Source organism: Hypanus sabinus, chromosome 5 (assembly GCF_030144855.1).
Source record: "Hypanus sabinus isolate sHypSab1 chromosome 5, sHypSab1.hap1, whole genome shotgun sequence".
NCBI classification, from domain to species: Eukaryota; Metazoa; Chordata; class Chondrichthyes; order Myliobatiformes; family Dasyatidae; genus Hypanus; species Hypanus sabinus.
This window is the reverse complement of record NC_082710.1, coordinates 82,208,158-82,225,702: the sequence shown is the minus strand read 5'-3', so window position 1 is coordinate 82,225,702 and position 17,545 is coordinate 82,208,158. Positions and strand designations below refer to the sequence as shown.

The 17,545-nt window shown below is 39.3% G+C and overlaps 1 protein-coding gene across 1 annotated transcript in view; it reads right to left on the bottom strand.

Moving 5' to 3' along the window:
• LOC132394271 (contactin-associated protein-like 5) overlaps window positions 1-17,545 on the bottom strand; it is a 977,958-nt gene that overhangs the window by 799,553 nt on the left and 160,860 nt on the right. Inside the window, exon 7 of the mRNA XM_059970196.1 lies at window positions 11,834-12,005. Coding sequence (XP_059826179.1) covers window positions 11,834-12,005 — 172 coding nt within the window. The remainder of the gene's footprint in view (window positions 1-11,833; window positions 12,006-17,545) is intronic.

Genomic DNA, 17,545 nt, shown 5'->3' with positions numbered 1-17,545 from the left:
CAACTGACCAGTTTATTTACCCTGGTCCATAAAGGGCTGAAGAAGAAGAAATCTGATAGGAGAGTAGAGAGGACCATGGGAGAAACGGAAGGAAGAGGGTCACCAGAAGCAAGTCAGGAGAAAAATGGGGAAAGAGAGACAGAATGGGAAATAAAAAAAAGAGGGAAAGGAGAGGGAAGTTAGAGAAATCGATTTTCATGCTATCGGGTTGTAGGCTACCAATAAACTTCCTAATTGACCAACAACCCAATTAGCCAAGTCACTTCTTAACCAAGCAAAATGAAAATTTAATAAATAGCTGAAGGGCTGAGAAAGGCTCCGAAATGAAAGTGGATTACGTATTTTAAAGTCAAGTCAATAATAAAGAATAAAGGAAGGAAAACAACTTTAAGTAAGGTTGAGACAAAAGAAAATATCTGAGCCAAGCTGCAGGGGATTGTGGTGGTAGAAAGGATTATTGGGTGCAATTAATATTTAACACTTGCAGTTGATAAAGAGATCTTCACTTTCTGCAATCATCATGATTCATATTGACCAGACAGATATGGTAAGTTTATGACAGTTAGCACCTCTCAAGGTTGAGTCAAGAGTTAATGTAATGTTTTCTCAAAGTTAACAGCAGGATGAGGCAATTAACATCATGCATTCTAGGTTCTGTCTGCAATTGTTTATCTAAGCAGAAGTTGTTTTCCTTTTTCATTTAAGTAACAGCAAACAACCTCACCATTATTGTGACAGAAAATTCTGCCAAATTATTTCCTTTTTTGGCTCACTTTTGACTCAGGTGTGTTGATCTTGGTGTTATCAACTTTTTTCCGTGATCATTTTAATTTGAAGCTTAAGCTAACATGCAGATTCAGCAGACTTTTAGGAAGGCAAATGGGATGTTCATCTTTACTTCTGGAAGGTTTGGGTAAAAATGTCTTACTACAATTGTACATTCTGTACTTCAGCATTAGCTACCTCCTATACCCAATAAAGTAGCCACTGATTTTACCTCTATAATCTTCTGCTGCTGCAGCCTATCCACTTAAAAGTTCAATGTGCTGTGCATTCCGAGATACTCTTCTGCACACCACTGTTGTAAACATGTGGTTATTTGAATTACTGTTGCCTTCTTGTCAGCTTGAAGCAGCCTGGCCATTCTCCTCTGACCTCTTTCATTAACAAGGCATTTTCACCCACAAACCTGCCGTTTACTAGTTTTGTTTTGTGTTTTTGTTTGCATCATTCTCTATAAATTATAGGAACTGATGTGCATGAAAATCTCAGGAGATCATTAGTTTCTGAGATACTCAAACCACCCTGTCTGCATCAACAATCATTTCACAGTCAAAGTCACTTAGACCACATATCTTTCCCGTTCTGATGTTTGTTCTGAACACCCATTAAGCCTCTTGACTATATATGTATGCTTTTACGCATTTAGTTCCTGCCACCTTATTTGCTGATTAGATAAATGTATTAATAAGCAGGTATCTGGGTATTCCTAATAAAGTGTGTAACTTTGGTGAGACCACATTAGTAGTAGTGTGTTCAACTTTCCGACTTCTTTCATTAAAAAAGGGAGATACTTTGCACAGAGGGAAAACATCAAAGACTTAGCAGGCTGAATCCAGGGATCCAGGAATGAAGAATTGAGTAGCTCCAATGATTAGAAGAATACGCAATGACCTCATTGAGGCATAAAAAATGCTTAGAAGGCTTGATACAATCAGATTCATATTCAGTCAGATTCAGATTTATTTATCATATTTACATTGAGGCATACAGTGAAATGCATTGTTTGCATAAACAACCAACATACCCGAGAATGTGCTGGGGCCATAAGAGTTGCCACACATTCAAGTGCTAACAAAGTCTGCCCACAATGTTCAGCAAAACAGTACAGCAGCAGCAATGATAACAGCAAAACAAGACAACAGCAGCAAAGCAAGCTGACCTGCACTTCCACCCACTCACTCTCACACACACACATATGGAGACAATGTTTCTGCTGGCTAAGGAGAATAGAACTAGAAGACACTGTTAGAAAATAATATTCAAGACATTCAGTAGAACAACTTCTCTTCCTCAGCATGATTGTGAGTTTTTGAAATCCCCAATCCTGGACAGGTTCCGATGCTCAGAGACTGACTGCATTGGGACCTGAAGCAAATATATGATACAGACATAGTATCATGCAGGGAAATAGTATCATGCAGGGAAATAGTTTTGTGATGGAAGAGCAGCCATGATATTGCATGCTGTAGCAAATCACAGAGATAAATGATCCAATCTTGCTTCAGCTTATTAAATTCCAGACTAACAGCAGAAGCTGTATCTTGGTGGATGATTTTGACTTGTACTGAGTAAGTATCTTAGTATCTTTGGCAACAAACTTCAAATGACCTGTCAGTTCTGTTGGATTTGACTGGCCAGTAATTTATACTTGTAGTATCAAAAAGGCACAAATCCTCATCATTTTCTTACTTCGAGCTGAATGCAAAATTCTAATGATGTAGAGAATGAGGTAGTTTCAAAATAAGTATTCATTTATTGGTGTGGGACATTGCTACCAAGATCAAAATATGTTGTCCACCCATAATTGCCCCTGAGAAGGTAAAAGTGAACAGCCTACTTGAACTGCTACAGTCCTATTGACAAAGGTACACCTGCTGTAGGCCGGTAATAAACATGATTTAAATGACAAAGGACTAGACATACATTTCCAAGGAAGAGCATAGAGTCATAGAGTCAAAGAATTATTCCTCAAGGGCAAGCACAAAGGACCTTCAACCCAACTTGTCCATGCCAATCAAGTTGTTTACCTGAGCTTCTCTAGTTACATTTCCCCACATTTAGTCTATATTTCTCCAAACTTTTCATATCCAATGTAAAACTTGAAGCAGAATCTGCAGTTACATTGTTCTGCATTTCCTCCTTCTTTGAGGTACAGGTCACGGATTTCGGAGGTGCTTTTGATATCATATGCTGATTGACACCACTCAAACATGATCTTTGTCAAATGTTTGCAGCACCTACTAAAATATCCAGAAGAAGGTCATATGATGAGATGATATATGAGACTTTATTGAATAATGCATAAAAATGTTGCACCATGCGATGGCCTCTAGTCTTCTATCTTCATAGATCATTATTTAGCAAGAAAGATTAACAGAGGAGCTTTATAGGACAACAGAGTGGGATATTTTATGCAGCATAAAACCATGGGGAGGATGTCGCAGACTTTACTTTGCTGGAACACTGCTGCTTCAGCGATTGCTACTTAATTTGACACCAACAGGGAAAATTGGTTTGTAATATTGGAAGCTGTGTCAGTGTCTCCAGATCAACGAATAATCATTCACTTTTAAAACAAATAATAAAAAATCCCTAAAATCAGAATCAAAGTAGGCATTTTATGAGGACTCCAGCAACTTGAGCACAAAATCTGAAGTGTTTTCCAGTAAATTACTGCGGATGAAATACATCTTGGAGGAACTATTAATCCAAGGAACAACCAGATTTCCCAGGTGAGGATTATTTTCCAATAGTACTAAAATTCTTCTGAGTGTCATGGTGAATATTTTTAACAAATCATTAGAAGCTATTTGGTTTTGGATGGCATGGTAGCAGTTTTAATAAAGGACATCTCTTTACAGCTTTAGCGATCACCAGTTGGGGTTCAATTCCCACTGTTGCCTGTAAGAAGTTTCTACATTTTCCCCATGACTATGTAGGTTTCCTCCAGGTCCTCTGGTTTCATCCCACATTCCCAAAAAGACATATTGTTAGTATTAATGAGTTGAAAGCATGTGATGACACTTGTGTGCTACCCAGCACAACCCTTACTGATTTGATATGATGAAATCAATGTATCTCACTGTATATTTTGATGTGAAAAATAAAGCTAATCTTTATTATTATCTAAAAGGATATTCCCAGGACTGGAAAATTTGAGTTATAAGGAGATGACTTTTTTCCCAGGAGTGGAGTGTGATGGTATTGGATTTGACAGCTCATATGAAGATCTCAGATGAAACTCAGATGAAGATCTTAAGCCTTATCCAATATAAATAGCCACAGGTACCCTCACTAAAGGTAGATTGTACTGTAATTACCTAGTCTTCAAAGACTAGTTCACTTCTCTGTTTATTCTTCACAGAGGGTCTAGCTGTCAATACCCAATATTTGAATGGTGTATCTGCCTCCCTACCAAGGAGAAGATACTTACAGCTAACAAAGAGACAATTCATTAATTTTCAGTGATACACATTACTGATAGCCAATGCTTGTTTGTAGCTATGAGTTTGTTTAATAAAGTAAAAAAAGTTTAAATTCAAACATTATTAAAACACATTTAAAACTCACAGAGAATTTCTATCTTAAACATTTCTAATTACAAACCATTTCTACAACACAACGTTTTTCCAAATCAAAGCATTTCTAAAACACAAAGCATAAAATGAATTGTAAAGCATAGAAACATAGAAAACCTGCAGCACAATACAGGCATTTCAGCCCACAAAGCTGTGCTGAACATGTCCTTACCTCAGAAATTACCTAGGGTTACCCATAGCCTTCTATTTTTGTGAGCTCCATGTACCTATCCAAGAGTCTCTTAAAAGACCCTATCTTATGCACCTCCACCACCCTCGCTGGCAGCCCATTCCATGCACTCACCACTCTTTGTGTTAAAAAAAACTTACCCCTGACTTCTTCTCAGTACTTACTTCCAAGCACCTTAAAACCGTGCCCTCTCATCTTAGCCACTTCAGCCCTGGGAAAACGCCTCTGACTATCCACACGATCAATGCCTCTCATCATCTTATATACCTCTATCACCTCTCATCCTACTTCACTCCAAGAAGAAAAGGCCAAGTTCACTCGAACTATTCTCTTAAGGCACACTCCCCATGGCCTATATTTACTAGAATTCAGAAGATCGAGGCGTGACCTCATTGAAAGCTATTGAACGATGAAAGGCCTTGGTAGAGTGGATGTGAAGAAAGTGTTTCTATGGTGGAAAAGTCTAAGACCAGAGAACACGGCCTCAGAATAGAGGGGTGTCCTTTTAGAATGGAGATGAGGAGGAATTTCTTTAAGTAGAGAATGGTGAATTTGTGGAATTCATTGCCACAGGCAGCTGTGGTGGCCAAGCCTTTATGTATATTTAAGGCTGAGGTTGATAGATTCTTGATTGGTCATGGTATGAAGGGATATGGGGAGAAGGCAGGAGACAGGGGCTGAGAGGAAAACGGTGGAGCAGACTTGATGGGCCAAATGACCTAATTCTGCTCATGTATCTTATGTCTTCTGTCTGTGATGTTATGCTGAGCTAATTACACTAGTAGTTCAGTGCCTTACTGAATTAATCCATTCTATCTAATCTCTATACCCGTCCAGTGTGACATCGATACTAAAAAAATGAATAAATAGAATTGTTTTTGGTTATTTACTTGTATAGTTTTGATGTGATTTCCTTTAACAACGATAACGCTCCTAAAAAGTACTCCACACCACTTTATATTAATGTACGTTTTGTGGTTGTTGTAACATGTGGTACGAAGTAATCTATTCTGGTAAATGAGCTATGAAACCATTAAAAATACATTTGTCCTCGTGAAGTTATTCATGTGTTTTACAGTTTTAAAAAACTACTCAGCACATTCAAATTCTGTGACTAATTTTCAAATAAAATGATGGCTATTATTTCATGATCAATGAAAGGTAAGAATTCAGTTACGTTCTTTTTCTGGTAATTATTTTTGTATGTGAACATTACACTTTCATGCAAGATTATTCTCTTAAATAACAGAAATCAAAATTATAAACATATGATTTAAAATAAAATGACTGCTCTTTCAAATTACAATATTATTTTCCTTTCATGACAAATGAATGGCATTGCATTTGCATTTGAATGAAACAAGCCATTGTTGAGCTGTTCTATGCACAAATCTTTTTCCCACACCATGAATTCCTAAGTAAGATTGACAGCTTGAAGGGGACTGGTGATTGATTAGGGATAGTCTGTTGTGGCTTGTGTTCTGCAGAAATGGCTGAAGCAGCTTGAATTTATTTTTCACATAATTTATGTGCAAGTAGCAGAATAAGCAAATAATCTGAGGTCAAGGAGCAGAATTTTAAACTTCTCTGTGCACAGTCTCCTCAGTATGCTCGTATTTAATGCTTCTTCCTCAGTGGCTTTGCCTGATCTTACCAGAATCAAAGTAAAATTGAACTGAATGGAAGAGAACAACACGTCTCAGAACAACTGGTTGAGCATATTTCACCAAGCGCCTTCCTTTCATTATCTAATCCTTGGGTAATTAGAGATTGTGGTTGGACTGCCGTCACACGAAGAGATAAAAACATTCTTGAAGCCAAAACCCCAGACATTCTGCACCAATCCTGGACACCTCTGATCATGCCCTTTTACCTGGTGAGGTATAGACATTAGGAAGAAGGGAGCAGGTTAGTTAGGCAGTTAAGTTCTAGTGGCACCACATCAGGGACTGAATGGCCTATTCTGGTGCTGTACTGTTCTAAGTTGGTTAAACCAGCTTTTATTGCCTGTCCCTTTTGTGATGACAATTAAGTAGATTGCTAGACCATCCCAGAAGTTTTTTTTAATAAAGATTCAATCCTATTGGTAAAGCCTAGAACAGGCATGGGCAAACTACGGCCCGTTAAGCTTTTTAATCCGGCCCGCAGAACTTGATGAAATTATATTAATAAACCTTGTTAACGTTTTTTCCCCGCAATTCTGGCGTTTTCCCAATAGATGACGCACTCTATATACATTGACCTTTGTTGAGGTGCAGCGTATTACTCTACATTTGCGCTTTACTCTTTGTTCGGCTCGACCTATTTGTGTGAACAGGTGTTCAGTGTCATGAACATCAACAAAGCCAGCCACAGATCCAAGTTAACTGACCAACACCTCAGATCCATCCTGAGAATCGCCACAACAAAACTAAATCCAGACTTTGATGCGCTGGCTAAAAAGGGAGACCAGCAACACTGTTCCCACTGAAATTAAAAATAAGTTTCTTCGTTGTGTTATGTAAAAAATGCATTTGAAAATATTTTTTTCAATAAGCCTTACATGTTACATGTCATTTCTGTTAAGTGATGGACATGAGTAGGTGCACAGGTGCATGTACGTTCTCAAAATAAAAAATGCGCTCCAGATCAAATAACGCGCTCCGCATACTGGTGCGCTGTCATTGTTCTGTCTTTGTGCTGGTCGTTGTTGAGTTTTGGCACAGGGGACAATTGAATAAGAAGGAGCAGGACAAGTAGACCTGCATCTCCTACCGTCTTTGAAATAAAGACAGGCAGGAGGAGAGTGATGATGATAATACCTTGAAGGATAACAGAATTTTCAGTGCTTTAAAATAATAACTGTTACTATTAAAAAAAGCTGTATTTTATTCATTTAATTTTCAGTCATTTCAATAAATAGCTAAATACCATGGGACTTCAAAGACAGATATTTTGTTGTAATGCATTTGTTCATTTTCAATTGAAATTAAAGCACATGTTTTCTACATATCCCATGATATTTTATTTTCTCTTATGAGGTGTATTACCAAAACACTCCATCCATCTGCTCCTGGTCCGGCCCCCCTGTCAAATTTTAGAACCCTTTGTGGCCCGCAAGTCAAGAAGTTTGCCCACCCCTGGCCTAGAATCACAAATAGAGTCACAAGCAAGTCCAACTTAATGCAACTTTTATCCATATCCTTCCTTTCATTATTTAATTCCTTCGGTAATATGAGATTGTGGGCAGGCTGGTGTCACACTAAGAGATAAGCACCTTCATGAAGCTATAAACTCTGAAATTCTGTCCCAATCTGAGACATGGGCATTAAGTATTTAATAAAAGCAACAAGATGCTTTTTTTTAATGTGATGCTGCAAGAGATCTAGTGTCTTTTATACACTGAAGATGTCATGCTAATTCCAATCACAGGGGAAGACACTTTGAGGTACTTGGGGGAAATGTTTGTGAAAATAGAGCTGTTGGAGAGTGCTTAAACTAATTTGGCAAGGAGGTGGGAAATGGAATGAAGTGACTCAGGATAGGAGGAATGGCAAACAAAGCAAAGATAGCATGCATTCAGACTATTAGGAAGGGCAGGCAGATGATAGGACAAAATTGCAGCCAGCAAGCAAGAGGTTCTGCTGGTAAAGAATGGCATCAGAGCGGTAGAAAGATGTGAGATTAGATCCTTGTGATTTGAGTTAAGAAACTGCAAGGGTGAAAGGATCCTGATGACAGTTAGATACAAGCATCCAAACAGCAGCTGGAACGTGGACTACAGATTACAGCGGGAAGTAGAAAGGAAGCATCAAAAGGGCAATGTTATGATAGTCATGGGAGATTTCAACATACAGGTGGATTGGGGAAAATCATGCTGGTAATGGAGCTCAAGAGACAGAATTTGTTGAATGCCTATAAGACGGCTTTTTAGAGCAGTTTGTCATGGAGCCTATTAGGGAACCAACAATACTGGATTTGGTGTCATGTAATGAACCAGAAGTGGTTAGGGAGGTTAACATAAAGGAACCCTTAGGAGGCAGTGATCACACAAAGTTTAACTTTAAAATTTGATAGGGAGAAGGTAAGATCTGAAGTAGCAGTATTTCAATGGAGTACAGGAAATTACAGTGGTATGAGAGAGGAGCTGGCCAAAGTAAATTGGAAAGAGATGCAGGCAGGGATGACAGCAGATCAGGAATGGCTTGATTTTTTGGGAAAAAAGAGGAAGGGAAAAAAGAGATATATTCTAAAAACAAATAAATACACAGGTGGCAAAATAGTACAACCGTGGCTGACAAGGGAAGTCAAAGCTAAAGTAAAACCAAAAGAGAGGGCATACAACAGGAAGATATAGCAGGAAGAAAGAGAATTGGGATGTTTTTAAAAACCAACAAAAAAGAAACTAAAAAAAAACACAAAATGCTGGCAGAACTCTGCAGGCCAGACAGCATCTATTGGAGGAGGTAGTGACGACGTTTCAGGCCGAAACCCTTCATCAGGAGAGAAGTAACATGGGATGGTCGAGGGTGGATAAGAAGTGGGGGGAGGGATAAAGTAGAAAGCTGGGAAGTGATAAGCTGAAGGGAAATGGGCTGGGGGAAGGTGGAGAATTATGGGAAATAAAAGAGAAAGATAGGTAGGGCTGGGAGGAGATTATAGTGAGGGGGAGAAAAAAGAGAGAAAGAGAACCAGACAAAAATTATAGATAGGGATGGGGTAAGGGGGGGGGCTGGGGTATCAACGGAGGTCAGTGAGTTGAATGATCATGCCAGCAGGAGGAGGATACCTAGGTGGGAGATAAGGTATTGCTCCATCAACCTGCGTGTGGCCTCATCTTGATGGTAGAGGAGGCCATGGACAGACGTATCGGAGTGGGAGTGATCTGTGGAATTGAAGTGAGTGGCCACAGGGAGATCCTGCCACTGCTGGAGGACTGATTGTCGGTGTTCGGCGAAATGGTCTCCCAGTCTGCGGCAGGTCTCCCCAATGTATAAATGGCCACATCGGGAGCACCAGATACAGTATATCACCCCAATTGACTCACAGGTGAAGTGGTGCCTCACCTGAAAGGACTGTCTGGTGCCTAGGATGGTGGTGAGGGAAGAAGTGTGGGGGCAGGTGTAGCACTTCTTCTGTTTGCAGGGATGAGTGCTCGGAGGGAGGTCAGTGGGGAGGGATGGGGGGGATGAATGGACAAGGGAGTCGCGTAAGGAGCGATCCCTGCGGAAAGCCGAGAGTGGGTGGGAGGGGAAGATGTGGCTGGTGGTGGGATCACGTAGGAGGTGGCGGAAGTTATGGAGGATTATACGTTGGATCTGTAGGCTGGTAGTGTGACAGGTGAGGATCAGGGGGATCTGTAGGCTGGTAGGGTGATAGGTGAACTAGAAAATACAAAGATATTAATAAACTTTCATTAAGTGTTTAATATACAAGAAAAAAAGCAGGTCACATAATATAAAACATTGACCATAGAGGTGAATGCAAACTTAGTGAGTCTATACAGCACACCAGTAAAACATACACTGGCAGGGAATTGAATTTCTCAGACCCAAGTTTCTATCATAAAATTATATGCTACAAAAAGTATCTAATCATCTATTTTTCACTTCAATCTCATTCTTTTAAGTTTTCTCCTGGTCCACTGGATGTTTTATTCCCCAGCATTTATTCATTCTCTTCTGAAAAGCATTAATGATAATGTATACCATTACCTGTTCATTTTTAATGGCCTCTGGTAATTCCTTAAATTTATAACCTCCAATCTCTGACCTTAATACCATTGGGATTCATTTCTTTTGAATGTAGAGGATTTCCAAACCCTTTCCTTAACTTTTTCTATATAAAGAAACAATAAACTGAATATAGAGTTGCACTAATCACATGAAGTGGCAATTTTGGCCAAAGTACAGATAAATCATTGGGATTCATTTGGACATTGTTATAGCTTAGAACAGAAAGGTAACAAGAAGTTTGCATATAACTTTGATCAAACCATACTCATGCACAGTTCTTGCCAATATTAAAGAAATGATGTAGGAGATGCAAGAGATTTGCAAAGATGGATGCCACATTTGAGAAGTTGGGATCATCACAAAAGACTAAAATAGCTAGGTTTATTTTCTATTGGTAAAAGAAAGTGAAGGCTGGCTTGAATTTCTGACCAGGTATGCATTTTAAGCCAATAACCCTTATTAGGTTTACTCTGTAAGGAACACAGTCAACTTCGAAATTGAACAACACTAGTATTCCAACACTAATTAAGTCAAACATCAGGAGCTGAGTAGAACTGAGCACCAGTAGTCCACTACATTTCCTGTACAACTGACCAAATATGACTTGCTTTTCAGACATTATTTGCTGTGTAAAATTCAGAAATATTAATTAGTTTCTTCAATTGGTCTTCCTTCAGTCACACTAGTGTAAGTGACTATCTAATATGACAAAGAATAGATAAATATACCAGCTGGCTTTGAATAAATGTCTCTTACTGATTAAACAAAAATAATCCTGGATTTAAAATCACACATCAGAACCTTGAGCATGCATACATAATCTCCATGGGCCAATTTATTATAACTAATCCTTAGCTCATTGACATCAGTCTGAGGACTGCAGTCCAAGATTTGGAGGTGGTGTTGGAGGCAGACAGCCTACACATTGGAAGCAAGAAGAAGGGGAAACATGAATGTCATTGGTCAGCATTTCTTCTTTTCATTCAAAGCCTCTGGACAATAGTGACAAGCCTATTACTTGACACTTTCCTAATTGTTCCCTTGACCCAAAAGACAATGAAAGGCCTTTTTCAGAGTAGCAAGTTTAAAGTAACAACATATCTGAGAGCTGGATTGCGCAGATAGTCAAAATCAGGTGCAGACTGATGATTTCCCTCCCTAAGGAACATTAGTAAATAAGCTGTGATTTACATTGACTTGGCAAATTTGTTAACACCAATATCAGATTAAAATTCCTGTACTTAGTTAACTTTAACTTCAACAAACCTCTGTTGTCATGATTGAAGTTGTACTCATTTCTAGGTTACTCAACATTTTATAGCCAATTAGAGAACTTAACCACCATGCTTTAAATTTTACATGAGATTACTACAGTATACACTTGCTCCAGAACATTTGTCAGTGAGTTTATTGATCATATGTATCAGGTTGGACAGATTATCTCTGATTTACTTTGAATATTGCCAATAATTCATTCCAGGGATTTAGTATCGCTTCCATTTGCCTGGCTATATTGCACTGTAAAATAGAATGTTATTCACATAATGAGTAAGGTGAAGTGGACTTACCTGTCTACAATTCCACAAAGGTCTACTTGTAGGTCACTGAAGTTCCCATGCAACCCTTGGTGTACCAAGATGAGATCTGCTGGCTGATTGTCTATGAAGATGAGTTGCATGCAGCCATGAAAAGCACCAAAGGGGTTTGAACATCCATTGTCACTGGCAGCTTCAGGGCAGCCTTAGGAGCACAACACAGGCATAACAATTAGAAACAATGCTAAGGCAATGATTAGAGTGAGACACTTAGACAAATATCACTGGCCATAGAAATAGTAGTTGCTTTCATCAGATCTTCTTTGATTTCCCAAGTACTTAAAAAACAATAATAAGGCCATAAAACCATAAGTAAGGCAACAAATTTTACAGATTCACCATACTCTGGCTATAGAAAAATTTCCCAATCTTCATTCTAAATGGACATCCCTCTCTTCTGAGATTTTACTCTCTGGTCCTAGTCTTCCCCACTATGGAAAAAATCCAACATATCCAACATATAGACCTTTCTACAAGTGATAGGTTTTAATGAGATTTCCCTCTTATTCTAAATTCCAACTAGTACAGCCCAGAGCCATCAAAATTCTCAAATGGTAAGTTTTTCATTCCCAGAATAATTTTTGTGAACTTCTTTTGAATGTTCTCTAATGTCCATACATACTTTCTTCTGGTAAAAGGCCCAAAACTGATCACGATGCTCGAAATGAAGCCTCACAAGTGCCTTGTAAAGCCTCAGCTTTACTTCTTTGTTTGTATACGCTAGTCTTCTTGAAATGAATGCTAACTTTGCATTTGTTTTCCTCACCACTGACTCAATCTGCAAGTTAACCTTCAGGAAATCCTGCACAAAGACTCCCAAGTCCCTTTGCACTTTGTATATTTAATTTTCGCCCAATATAGAAAATATTCTGCACTTTTATTCCTTCCACCAAAGTGCATGACCATACACTTCCCATCAGCCACTTCTTTGCCCCATTCTCCCAATCTGTCCAAATCTTTCAGCCGATGCCCTGCTTCCTCAACACTACCTGCCCCTCCATCTATCTTCATATCATCTGAAAACTTTGCTACAAAGCCATCAATTCCATCATCCTAATCATTGCAATACAATGGAAGAAGAAGCAGTCCATACACCTACCTCTGTGGAACACCACTAGTCATCAGCAGCCAATAAAAAAAGGCTCTCTTTATTCCCAATGTGTACACCTGCCAACAGCCATTGATCTATCCAGGCTCCTATTTCCTGTAATACCACGGGCCCTTGTCTTGCTAAGCAGTCTAATGTGTGGCAGCTTGTCAAAGAACCTCGAAAAATCCAAGTACACTGCATCCCGTAATTCTTCTTTGTTATTCCTGCTTGCTATTTCCTTAAAGAATTTCAACGGATTTGTCAGGCACAATTTTCCTTTAAGGAAACCATGCTGATGTTGGCTTGTTTTCATACATGCCTCCATTTACCTTGAAACCACATCCTTAAAGATCAACTTCAACATCTTCCCACCTACTGAGATCAAGCAAACTGACCCATAATTTCCTTTATTTTGCCTTCCTCACTTCTTGAAGAGTGGAGTGACATTTGCAATTTTCTGGTCTGCTGGAATCTGGTGATTCTTGAAAGATCATTACTAATGCCTCCACAATCTCTCCAGCTACCTCTTTCAGAACCCTGCAGTGTAGTCCATCTGCTCCAGTTGAATTATCAAACTTCAGACCTTTCAGCTTCCTTAGCACCTTCTCCCTTCTCCAACTGCACACACTTCTGCCCCATGACACTCTTGAACTTTTGACATACTGCTAGTGTCGCCCACAGTGAAGTCTGATGCAAAATATTTATCAGTCCACCCGCCATTACTACCTCTCCATTATTTTCCAGTGGTCCAATATCTACATTTGCCTCTTTTACACTTCATATATCTGAAAAAAAATTGGTATCCTTTTGATATTATTGCCTAGCTTACCTTCATATTTAATCTTTTCCCTCCTTATGGTTTTTTAGTTGCCTTCTGTTGGTTTTTAAAAGTTTCCCAATCCTTTAACTCTGTACTTATTTTTGTTCTACTATATGTCCTCTCATTTGCTTTTATGTCGGCCCAAAAAGTCAACTGTACTCTTTTCCATAGATGCTGCCTGGCTGCTGAGTTCCTCCAGCATTTTTTGTGTGAAGATCTTTTTACCCTTGTAATTTCTTAACTCTACGCACAGTGATCCTCCATTTTCCAATCCTCTGTCACCTCTCTTTAATGATTTGATTTCACTTTCATTTTTTACTCACAGAGCCAGACCACTCCCTCTGCCTACCTGCCTGTCCTTTCAACACAATGTGTATCCTTGGATATTAAGCTCCCTATCTTCTTTCAGTATCAACTTCATGATGCCCACAAAGTCATACCTGACAATCTCTAACTGTGCTACATTATTCTGTTCTACCTTATTCTGTCTACTACTTCCATTCAAATGTCACACCTTCAGTCCTTTATTCATTACCCTTTTCATTTCTGTCCCAAGTTATGCTTCAATTTAACCCACTGTCTGCATCTTTGCCCTACCATCTACCTATCCTTCTTTGACATATACACTCACTATACACTGCCTCTGCTTGTAAACTAACAGTCCTCACACTCAGGTTCCCATCTCCCTGCCACATTAGTTTAAACCCTCCCCAGGTGTTACAGCAAACCTGTCTGCAAAGAATTTGATCCCACTCGCATTCAATGTAATGCTTCCCTTTTTTACAAGTCATCTCTTCCCCAGAAGATTTCCCAGTGATCCAGAAATCAGGAGTCCTTCCCCCTGCACCAATTCTTCAGCTACGCGTAATCCAGAGTTACTACCCTGGAGATCCTGCTTTTCAGGGCTTTCTACCTAGCTTGCTAAACTCTCTCTTCAGGACCTCCTCCCTTTTTCATATCTACGTCACTGGTACCAATACGTACCACAATTTCTGGCTGTGCATCCATCCCCTTCAGAATGCCATAAACCCAATTCGAAATGTCTCTGACCCTGGTACTTGCGAGGCAATATATCATGTGGGTGTCTCTATCTCATCCACAAAGCTTGTCTCTATTTCTGTAACTATGGTACCTTCTATCACTACTGCAGTTCTCTTCTCCACCTTACCTTCTGAGCCACAGCACTAGACTCAGTGCCAGCTAATATATTATGCTATTAAAGGCCCTGATTCATGTATTTATATGAAGATCTAATGCAGAATAATGTATATAGTTAGCTGTCAGACCAATTGCTATTATAATTTCAAATACTTTTAAGGAGTGAAACTTAATTGATGCTGTACATTATCTACATTTGACATGCCTAGTTTTTTGGAAACCACTCTCATGACTGTTAAGACAATACTTGTACGAACAATGTGAGCATTGCTTCAATAAGGTAAAAACACTTTAAATTTGGATTTGGTCCACCATTTAAGAAATCTTCAGCGCTGTGGAGAATTGACATTTCCTCAGGTTTCTCCTGCATTTGATACAATTCTTGATGCATGTGTACGCTTCACTCTGTCCTATTAGGTCAGAGAATCAAACTCCAAGTCTCAATGTAAACACCGAGGCTGACAAAGACTGCTTGTATTGTAACATTTTGTTGGAGTAATTTTTGACAATCAAGTGAAGGTAGCGAAGAATTCTGGATAATTAAACCTAACTTCAAGGTCACTGATTCAAGCATGGGGATGAAAGGCTAAGTGAAAAGAGGAGATTAGACTGAAGGACCTGGTAGAAATAACAGATAGCATTATAAAAAGAATAATTTGTGAAGAAAAAGAGGGGTAAAAATGAGATTATTGTCCTGATAGCATTGTGAATGATATAACATTAATTTAAAGGCTGATATTGATAGACTTGTGATGGCCACATTGCAGGATATGAAGCAAATATAGGGCACAGAAAATTACAGCACAGCACAGGCCCTTCGGCCCACAATGTTGTGCTGACCTTTTAAACTACTCTTAGATCAATCTCTCCCACATAGCCCGTCATTTTCCTAAATGCCCCTAAATGTACCTGCCTCTGCCTCTTCCACCATACCAGGCGAGTCACTCCACATACACACCACTCTCTGTGTAAAAACAACTTGAGAATCAATTTGAAGTTAGAAAAATATGAAGGAGTTGAGTAAACCTCGAGTGTTATGTTGGTCTGGTATGTGTTCTCTGAAAGGGTGGTGGATGTAAAATCCAAGTTACATTTATTTAATACCCCGATGAAAGCCAAGAAATATCTTGGTTGTGAATAAATTTAGACAATGCTGAAGTTATACAATCACAATGTGATTCATTACCTGTCAGTAAGATGTTTTTCACATATTAGTCTCCACAACTCAGACATTAAAGTCAATTTAATTTTTTCACTTGGATCATTACTTTACCAGGCAACATCTTAGCTGCATTTCTGAGTATATATCTGGACATGTGTTGTTCAATAGCCCTTAAATATACAGGCAGCTCATAACAAGGCATGTCAAGGTGCTACAGAGGTATCCCCAATGCTCCTCTGCAAAATGTTCTAAGTCTTTCCTTAAGCCACTTGCTCAGCATCGGGTCTCTGATTACAATGTGAGAAGAGGCACGGATTGAGTTGATAAGCCAGAGACACTTTCCTAGAATGCAAATGGCTAATACAAAGGGGCATCATCTTAAGGTGATTGGAAGATAGTATAGGAGGGATGTTGGAGGTAGGTTTTTTCACACCAAGAGCAGTGGGTGTCATGAATGCCATGCCAGGGTTGGTGGTAGTGGTTGATTCATTAGGGAAATTTAATAAACTTTTAGATATTCACATGGATGATAGTAAAATTGCGGGCTATGGAAAAGAGAAGGTTTTGATTTAGTGAGGTAGTGTTCATGGGCTCATTGTCCATTCAGAAATCTGAAGGTGGAGGGGAAGAAGCAATTGCTGAAATGTTGAGTGTGTGCCTTCAGTGTGTGCACCTCCCCCTCAATGGTAGCAACAAGAAGAGGACATGTCCAGCGTGAAAGGGTCCTTAATGATGGATGTCGCCTTTTGATATATGCATGACAGCAGAAGCCCAAAGTGAGCAATGTACTCCTAACCCTGCCAAGGAGAGCTGATCAAATGAGTCAAGGGTCTAACCATACAACCGTATAACAATTTCAGCATGGAAACAGGCCATCTCAGCCCCTCTAGTCTGTGCCGAACGCTTACTCTCACCTAATCCCACTGACCCGCACTCAGCCTATAACCCTCCATTCCTTTCCTGTCCATATATCTATCCAATTTTACTTCAAATGACAATACCGAACCTGCCTCTACCACTTCTACTGGAAGCTCATTTTACACAGCTACCACTCTCTGAGTAAAGAAGTTCCCCCTCATCTTACCCTTAAACTTTTGCCCCCTAACTCTCAACTCATGTCCTCTTGTTTGAATCTCCCCTGCTCTCAATGGAAAAAGCCTATCCACATCAACTCTATCTATCCCCCACATAATTTTAAATACCTCTGTCAAGTCCCCCCTCAACCTTCTACGCTCCAAAGAATAAAGACCTAACTTCTTCAACCCTTCTCTGTAACTTAGGTGCTGAAACCCAGGTAACATACTAATAAATCTTCTCTGTACTCTCTCTATTTTGTTGACAGCTTTCCTATAATTTGGTGACCAGAACTGTACATAATACTCCAAATTTGGCCTTACAAATGCCTTGTACAATTTTAACATTACATCCCAACTCCTATACTCAATGCTCTGATTT